The 10,074-nt window shown below is 34.7% G+C and overlaps 1 protein-coding gene across 3 annotated transcripts in view; it reads left to right on the top strand.

Annotated features, from left to right (window-relative positions):
* The first annotated feature begins 805 nt into the window (after positions 1 to 805).
* LOC105833236 (nuclear factor of activated T-cells 5) overlaps positions 806 to 10,074 on the top strand; it is a 49,205-nt gene continuing 39,936 nt past the window's right edge. For 2 of the 3 annotated variants that reach the window (XM_036286833.1, XM_036286832.1), the window contains exon 1: positions 808 to 3,068. In XM_036286833.1, the coding sequence (XP_036142726.1) occupies positions 2,990 to 3,068 (79 nt within the window). In that variant the 5' untranslated portion in view covers positions 808 to 2,989. Of the gene's footprint in view, positions 3,069 to 10,074 lie in introns of all 3 variants that reach the window. The other variant, XM_036286831.1, reaches the window with a different exon arrangement.

The raw sequence follows: 10,074 nt of genomic DNA, 5'->3' as shown, positions 1-10,074 counted from the left end.
ACGAATGGGTAGCATCTATTTTTGCATCTCGTAATCCTTTGGAAATTGTATCTTCGTTTAATGACTGTAAGCGCTACACGATGTGTATCCTCCTCTCGATTTACGTTATAATTATACTGGGTGGTCCGCGGAAAACGGGTAATCATGTGCCCAGAAATTTATTCTCGATTGACCTTTTTACGTTAAGCGGTCCTTAGACGGTCATTAATATTTTACAATAATATTGTACAATATTCTTCTAGATCATTTAAAACAAATTCAATATAGCCTCCAGATAATCAATAATATTGTGCAATATTCCAATATTATACTATAATATTAAGCGCCTAGGGGCCGCTTTAGGAAAATCTCATATCTTAGGAACACTATAAACATGTATAAACCACGCGACAATACGTACAGTGTGGATCAATAGTCATTCTCAGAAATGGATTAAAATGTCAATGTGTGTGTATATGTGTGTGTACACACACATACATATATATACAAATATAACTTTTCTTTTAGTACCAGTTGTCAATTTTATTACATATAAAAATAAATTTTAGTTATGCCATTTATTTTATTATATATATAGCGATTATTTTCGGTATATAAGTTCTAATAAAAATGTATTTCTGTATATTGTTACAAATTATTATTTGCTTTTTTAAATGACCCTTTGATCACACACTTGATATATCGCGCGTGTTTCGTGGGCTTTGATATCATCTCGTGAGAAAAAATTGAGATATATAAATATATACATGATACATACATAAATGAATCTATTTAATTATATATATATATATATATATATATATATATATATATAATTATATACATAAATATAGTGCGCGGGGATAAGATTATTGTGCCGCGATATATTAATCGCATTTTGCATTGGCTGCCTTTGATATATAATCCTTTCGGTTTCTGTTCAAAATAGTGTGTTTGTGTGTGTGTCAAACGAGAATCTGATTGTGTGCGAAGTAAAAGGCCATATCTACACGCACCAGGAATGTCTTTGTTATTCCGTCATTGTCTCTGAATCTCTTCTCCTTTGAACATTTCAAAAAATTTACCAATTGAGTCAACCAATCAGTTTTTTAAGTAAAATTAATTTCGTAAGAGAAGGTTTTCAATACTGGCATATTACTTTATTTTTTAACAATTTTTTTAAATAAAAGCTAAAAATAAATTTTTTTACAAGTTGGAAAGTATCTAGTAGAGTTTGTTTTCTCTCGGATAGTATTACGGTTTTTATAGTACTGTTTAATATTTTGTAATAACAAAATATTGAAGTATAATATATATTTCTATGTTCCAATGAAAAGACTAGAATTGAGTATCTTAAAAATAAAAGCAATGACTAAAAATAAAAATAAATTACTTAAGACACAATTTGAAATAAAATTATAAAAAAACATCACACAACTATATAATTTGTAATAGAAAACTGCAATTTCTGCGATAATTTTGTTTCATGTTGCAGTATGAAAAATAGAAACAATTTTAGGAAATTACAAACGTGTAAAATAATTTAATATTATCAATAATATACTATTGTTTAAACTGTAAAACTTGTAAAAGATAATTATATAATTATTCTCGCTTTTGAAAGTTGTTAGCAGATTTTATCTAGAAAAAAGCTATAAATGATGAACTATGAGTTTTACTTCTTTAATTGTCTAAGATCATGTTTTTATCAGTGCAATGTTTAGTTTTCGATAAATAAAGGGATAACGCTTTAGGAGTGCTATTGCCAGTATTAACGACTTTCCTCTATTATAATAAAACGTTACTAATATTTAATTTTCGATTTAATATTTGATATTTTATTATTGAATGATATTTTAATATTTTCTAATATTTTTGCACTTGATGACGAAAAAGAAAAAAATTTTTAATAATAACGTGATTTGTGATGAAAGTTGGTTTTTTTAACTAATCGAAAAAATTGAACTTTTAATAAGATTTTGTTCTTATGGAATCTGACAAAAAAGATAATAAAAACTTCAACGTACCAGTGAAGAAGTGTTTATATACCAGGAACGTCGAGACACGTAGGTAGAAATGTGCGAAATATGTTTTTCTTAAATTTTGAAGAAAATAAAATTTTTCTTAAACTGCGAAATGCAGACAGCAATTGAACTTCTTTTAATCACGCACAATTGCAGCTTAAAATTATACTTGTATCTAATCATTAAATATAAAAAGAGGTTTTATAAGTAATTTTTTCGTCGTTATAGATGTTGGTTTTTTAAAATTTTATTTTGATCTTTTGAATCACAAAAAGGTTACCATTTTATGTAATTCAAAGTTATTTGCGATGATGCAAGGTAGTTTTATTCGCGATGCAAGATTACGTATAATTAAAAATTATATCCACGATAAAAATTGTGGACGTGACATACGGATGTTCAATTATAAATCGCAATCGCGCTATACAATTTTGTCAATCGCACATATCTACGCATCTTGGCGCGCGAGTCACGTGACGGGCGCGCGCGTGTCTCGCGACGGCCCTGGCACGTGTCGGGTGTGCGCGCGCGCTCGGCCACGTGACGTCAGCACGCGCAGGCAGTGGCATGCTAGCCACTGGTTTCCAGATGGAAGACTTGCCTCGCGCGAGAGTCGATGGGAAGGGAGACGCACACACCGGAAGCAGGCGCGTGCGTGTACGGCAAGCGGCGCGCTGAGTGGCTCCCCGTCGGTGTGCGTGTCCTCATCACCCCCGATCGCGCGCGAGCTGCGTCTATGATCTGGAAGCACTTGCCACGACATGGCCGCGAGAGCCAAAGGCCGCCGCCGCGCCGCGCCGAGCCGAGCCGAGCCGAGCTACCACGGGCGGCGTGATCGCGCGGCGCTGGGCTGCTCCGTCCGTCCGTCCGTCCGTCGGCCGCAGTCGAGCAGCAGAGAGCGAGCAAATATGGCCGCCACGCGGCCACATAATAATGCGTAGCGGACGCGCCGCCGTCGGGAACGATCGCGTGCGAGTGCGTGTACGATGTTACTGAAGGGCCGGGTTGCGACGGCGAAGAAGTACCGTAGGCATCATGGGAAAAGCGTTGCCAAATCCGCGACCGGTAAGTACAATGTTACGCGCAAAACCCGCGAGATCGCCGTGCGATCGTTTCTCACTCGCTCCAAACGGTCCGTCTCTCTCGCGCGCGCTTCTTCGCCCTCCCCCTCTCCTCCCCCCGCCGCCCCTCCACCTTCCTCCCCCGTCCTCTCGTCCCTCGCCCACCTCACGAGGGCCTCCGCGATATCGACCACGTAATATAAACACACCAGCTGGAGCGGTGCACAACAGCGACCGCGTGATAAATCGGGGGATCCATCTCGGACGCAAGCGCAAGATTCAAACGCTCGTGTGGAGCATACAAGACCGCGTCCCGCGGCTCTCGCGAACATTTTTTGAAATCGCCTAATCGCGTCCGTCACGATTTCGAATTTATATCGTACGTGGGGAACAGAAGAGGAAGACACCGCGGGCGTCGAGAAACGACGAGTCGTGCGGCGGCGTCTCGGCGCGTGTAGGATGGTCGACGTTGCACCGAGACCGGATTGCACCGGAATCTACGGAATTCCGTAAGATCGGCACACACATGCACGCGCGCGCGTGTACGTATTTGCGTATGTACGTGCGACATGGCGGCCCCGGTCGCGCATACACACACACGCGCGCGGTATCAACCGTTACGGCAATCTGAAATCGCGTTTGTTTATATGGAGCATAATATTTTATTTAAGTATATTTTCGCTCTGCGATGTCAGCTAAAAGTTATCGAAATTTAAGAGTCGCGGGCTTCTTAGATTTATTCTTTTATTCTTCTTTTATCCCTCTTATCAACGACAAAAAACTTTGATTATAAATGCTCGAATTTTAGCCTTGAAACCAGCTGCAGATAATTGAAAAAATTTCGCTCATAATGGCTTATGCAGCGTAAATGATTCTATTTTACTGTATAGCTTTAGGTGAATATCTTTTAGGGCCAATTTCATCAACCCCTGAAACGAACCGACAGTTGACATTAGCAAGGTGGCCAATAGATATGAAAATCTTGTCATCCTCAATCTGAAATTTTAGTGGATAGTGTTATACACTGGAAAAAATTTGATTATGTAAATATACAGATATATTTTATATTAATATATTATATTATAAACAGAAATTTCAGATTAAGTCTGATGAAGTTTTTTTTATTGGTCACTTTGCAGGGTAGCATCCTAACTTTAACCATTGATAGTTTAAATAGTCCCGAGATAGTTGATAGTTTAAGTAGCCCTTAAACAGTGAAATTGGCCCTTAAATCAATGGATTTAAATGAGTTTTTGCGCGAATACTTATTAGATCTTTATTGCTATATGTAAGAAATTTGTAATGCTATTTTCTCACCATTTGCAAATAAGTATTATAAAACATAATTTTATATTGGAATAAAGAGTAAACAATTAGATAATTTTTAAAAACCAACATTTTACATAGATATTCAAACCTAATAGACAACAATTTATAAAATTTTAAAATTGTTAGTAATTCTTTGAAATGACATGTGCGTTACTCTCGGGACTCACTGTTAACCGGATATTTTATAAAAGAACTTTTATCAAGAAGTCGATATCAGACCATGCATTGGAGATTGAAAATTGCGATGATAAAAATTTGTCCAGTTAGATCATTTTAAATTGAATTTATTTCGCTCGGATTACAGTTAAATTCTAATCTCCAATTCGCGAAAAAGTTAGGGAATTTCCCTTAAAATTTGAGTTTTTTTATCGCGAAGGATTTTTAGAGAGGATTAAAAGTTTAGGAGAATTTTTGAGGGAAGAGAAATATAAAGATCTATAGAGTATTTTGTAGGAATTGTATTGATTTATATTAATTTTTAATTTATAATAATAATTGTTTGCACACACAGAAAAACATTTATTCTATTGCCAAGAGAAGTGATTACTCAATTTACCTCTTTTCTAAACGGTATCTTCAATAAATAATATTTTCTTGATAAATAGTCTTAAATATACTTATCAAATTTTAGAAAAAAATTATTATCATATACTTGGAAAAAAGAATTTATATTTGTTTCGAAGAATATTATTAAAATTGAATTGCAGAGAAAAGTCAAAATAACAAGTAAATTGAATTTTTGTTTTAACTTAACATTCTTAATCGAAGAATTAAATTACTAAGATTAGAAATATATTTTGAATAAGTTTGTTACTTATGACTTATACGATAAATTTGCGGATATATAAATTTATTAACTATTTAAAATAAGTGATATTTAATTAATTTAAATACATATTTTTCTGTGCGTACGTAGAAGTTTATTTTAAGTTAAATCTTACTTGTTCCAAGTAAATGATGAGTACATTTTAAGACTACCCCATTCGAGATAATTATTACTTGAAAGAAGAAAACTAAAAAAAAAAAATAAGAAACTGCTTTTCTTAGCATACGGATATTTTTTTGTGTGTGCAATCTTCAATCTGATACGTAATCTGATATAGGCTTTATGTACTCGATTAGATAGTTCGATTAGAAAGGTAAACAAAAAAAAGAGGGAATATAAACAACGTGACACGCCGCGCTCGGCGAATTTTTCTCGCCTCGCCATAGCAACGGCAAAATAGCTAGCCGCTGCAGCGCGCTGCAATTCGTTAATAAGTGTCTGTTAAAAATATCCCCGGAGGGACATTTCGGCGGAGCTCACGGTCTGCGAGCGTCATCCGAAGATGCGTCGCCGCGAAAATGCATTCCTGGCGCGCCGCGATAAGAATAGAATGACGTGGGGGAGGTCGGCGAGGGGGGAGGGGCAAGTAAGGACGATTCGTAATGTGATAACGAACGGGGGAGAATACACAGAGAATCACGTGCGTGTAATTGAATCGCGCGTTGCGGATCGTCATAACAGATAGTTCGGTTACATCATCTCGCACTTTTTCTACATACATTTCATTAGTCAGTTATTTACCAAGATAGCCCGTCAACAAGTTCGACAAGCACTGAACGATTTGAAGAGAATATTAGAATAAAAACGCTTGAGCCCACATCAGATTATATATTGAAAATTGGAGGTTGTGAATTGGAGATTAAAATTCAATCGTTCAAAATTAAACCGATTAAAATTAAAATTATGTGATTAGTAGAATTTTAATTTCCAATCTTTAATACGTATTTCTCATACGAATTTTAGATTTACGGTGTTTGCAGTAAATCTTCAGTCTTTTACTTGAAGTTTTTACTTTGAATTAAAGTTTTTCTAAAGTGTTATTTTATTTTTCTAGCAATGATTCATTTTCTGGTACTATTTAAGCTATGAACCGGTCTAGCAAGTTTTAAACTGGTTAGATCTCAACTATAAAGTTTGGAGTTTAGAGTTAAAGGGTTGTAGGTACCTATTGTAAATCGGGGCTCATCGATATTCTATTCCATATTGTTTTGTAGGTTCGAAGTAGAAATATAAACATAAAGAGAGAAGTCAATATTGTGAAGAATGTAATAAAAGAAGAATACAAAAATGATAGCTGGAGCATATTACATATGAGTATTTTTAAACTATTTATAAAATGAATAGCATTAATGTATCAGCTGTGGCGTATATTTCGAATTGGCGTCATTATCAGAAACAGATGCACGCGCTAACGTGTTAGGTCTGTTGTTTGCAGCTGCATTATGTTACACTTTCTGCACTTAAAATGAGATATATAGACTCAAGGAGTCGAAGAATCAAGGATTTGCGACTTTGATGCTCTAAAGAGATTACGCTCCGAGAAATTGTCTAGAAGATTTTGTTTATTCGAGGATTAGAAAATAGAAATTTGTGCGTGCAAAGCAGTAGATTTGATCGATCGTTACAGTTTTACGAGTCTGAGATTGATGCAAAGTTTGTTTTCGACAATCTAAATGTTAGTGGAAGCAATATTTTTCTATCTTAAATTCGCAAGACTAAAAAATTTGCAAAGAAAGATTTAAACATGCTCAAAATGCAAATTAAAGAATATTATTTTTTTTAATTTATAAATACTTCGAAATTTAAGTTTACTTACAGCCTCAAATTTGTTTTAAGATTTTAATTTGTCAAACTCAAAATTGTTCTTAAAATGTATGCGGGAATATATAATTGGTTTATGACATTTTAAAATTATATCTAAGATGATTTTAAACAGCAGACTATGAATTCAACAGACTAGCTAAAGAAAATCGTACATATATAACAGGAATTGTTACAAATAGGTATAAAATATACAAAAGTAATGATAAAAATAACTGTTAAATTTGTTTCCATTATTATATAAAAAGAAACGATAACTATGTTTCTGTATAGCTGCAAAGAAATAGTAACGTCGTTATCAGTCCGTTACTTAAAAAAAAAAAAAAAAAACTAACAATAACGGTGTTATAAGTAACGCATTACTTCCCAACCCTGACATAACTTTATGCCGATTCTTTATGACACGCGAGAAGTTAGCCTTTGGCGCTAATAATGACCATCTAGTTTCCTCAGCGATAGCAGTCACGTGACCGCGATATTTAATATATGGAGGAAAATTACCAATACTGGCATACTTTTTTATTTTTAGACTATATTTATTAAACACAAACTAAAAATAAAACTTTAAAATAGCATAAAACAAATTCAAGCTAAAAAATATCTTCTATCAGATGGTATAATAATTTTTATAATTCTGCGTTGTATCTTGTAATAATTAATGTTTTTTTTTGCATATAACTCAAAAAGAACGTCTGAGAAATTCGACCACAAGATTGGCATACTAGATCGAATTGACGAACCCATGCATTTAGACACGGTCTGTAATGGAGGAATCTGTCATCCGTTACTCCATTTTTTAACAATAACTATAGTTAAAGAGAATTGAGTCTCTTTTATTACTTTTTTTTAAGAAAAAGTAATTACACACACGTGTTAACTCTTTTGTATTTCTGGGACATATATATCCCACTTACAAAAATTATCGTAACTTTTAAATAAATAGTCCTACCGACTTCTATCTTTTCTTTTAAACAGGAAGGTTCAAACTACAAGTATTATACAAACCGTTGAATACTTTGAAATATTATGTTTGTAACAAAATATAGATCGAAGGATTAATGTTTTTATTTTTATCGATTTACACATCTTACTTTGATTGTTGGTCTGTAAGATTTAGCAAACTTTTTAATAAGCATGTTTTTTGGGGGTCCTCAACTCGAATACTGTTAGGGTAACTCCGCTTACGTATGCCACAGGGAAACTTAAATATTTCCGAGAAATAAGAGTATGCCGCTTTATTTAAGGGTATTTATGGCAGTATTGACGACTTTCCTCAACTTGTGGCACGCGGCGCGATGCATCGAATAAATTTGCGCGTTTATTATCAGTGGCGGATACTCGGGCACTGATTTTTAAGTGCCCGAATTAAACACTTCGCGTTATCTTGAAGTGATGCGCTCGACGCCGTTAGTATCGCCGTAAATGCAAACGAGTACCACTTAGCGAGCAATCGTAAATCATCTCGTGGTTGTCTGCTTAAACTCGGGATTAAAAACCGAGCGAAGTTACCGATTTCAGAAATGCTTTCACTCCGTCGTTTTTTCCAAAAATTCTTATACACAAACTTCTGCTTGTTCAGGGCGAGTAGAAGCAGTTAAGCAATCGTTTTTATTGTGCTCTAGATCTGCAACCATAGAGTTTTCCTTCTACAATATATAGTTATATACGTTTTACACGTTTGTCTAAATAATCGAAGCTTATAAATTAAATTAATAAGAAAAGATGACAATTATGTTAAATATTTAAATAATTCAAATATAAAAGTATTATGCAAAAAAAATAAAGCAATTCTGGAACGTTGACATTTTTGTAATGGATACAATTGTGTAATGACATTTTTTAATATAAAAATATTTATAGAATTAAATATGTAAAGATGAAAGTCTTAATACCTTTATGGAGTCGTGAGTTTTGATGCTCGCAAGGAGCGTCTTGCTAATCGAATGGCGAGAGAAGCGTTTTGCAGATTACATAAACGTTGCCGGAGCGTTAAACGTCTCCAAGGCCTTTGCAATGTAGACTCAATCACCACCAATCTGCAGGACCTTAGCAATTTGTTTCTTCTCGAACGATCTCGAGCGGCATCTACGAATCGCGAAGTATCAGAAAACGAATAGGGACGCCCGATTCAGTCACTCACGATCATTTGTTTACGTCATTGATACTTGAAGGAATCTCAATGATCGTCTTACCAAACATTGTTACAAAAAAGATCAGCATACATTGAATTTGATCATGTTGATACTTACGTGACCAATTTTAATGGCTGCCTAATAAATATTAGAATATTGATATGGATGTTTTTTTCTCGAAAGGAGTTGAAATAATGGATAAAGGAATAATCTATAAATAATAGGCAATGTTGTTAATCAAAACACAATGATTTATTATAAAAATATAGAACTATATTACATTAGTTAAAATTGAAAATCGATCGGTGTCTTGTACTTGTTTCAAGAATCATCGCTGTTATCGGTAATGAAATCAATCACGTCGGTAGTTTCTTGAAATTCTTGATCCACTGGATTTGCATATAGTAGTCTATGCAATCGCGTTTTCCGATCAGTCGACTTCTTGACTGGGCTGTTGTAATTTCCATTTGAGAACTATCTTTCCGCTGGAACAGATGTGGCTATAATTGATAGTTTTATCGCTACTATGATAGCTATATGTGGGATACAGCATTCTTGTTCTCCCATTTTCTCTAAAGGGTTGTCCTTCAAGAGAGCTAATGAACTATCCAGCTTAGACAGAAGGACAGCTGGTTTCTTAAAGTTAGTTTGTCTTTCTCTTTCAGTTCGTATATCAAAATCTTATGATGACTCCAAAGATCTTTTTTTTTCTATCCAGCATCGAATTCGTCGGATGAGCTAGGTTATTTATCATGTTGCGTAAAAGGTACGTAGCGTTGGCCAGCCTGCGCCAGCCTTATGAAAGTCTCTGGTCTTGAAGCAAGGATCTAGTAGCGATAGGTGATAGTGATAGAAATCGGGTTAATGAACTCTGTTTGACCGAACCACCTCTTGAATTTTGC

Source organism: Monomorium pharaonis, chromosome 5 (genome assembly GCF_013373865.1).
Source record: "Monomorium pharaonis isolate MP-MQ-018 chromosome 5, ASM1337386v2, whole genome shotgun sequence".
NCBI lineage: Eukaryota > Metazoa > Arthropoda > Insecta > Hymenoptera > Formicidae > Monomorium > Monomorium pharaonis.
The sequence above is the reverse complement of the archived record's forward strand: the minus strand, read 5'-3'. Positions and strand labels throughout refer to the sequence as shown.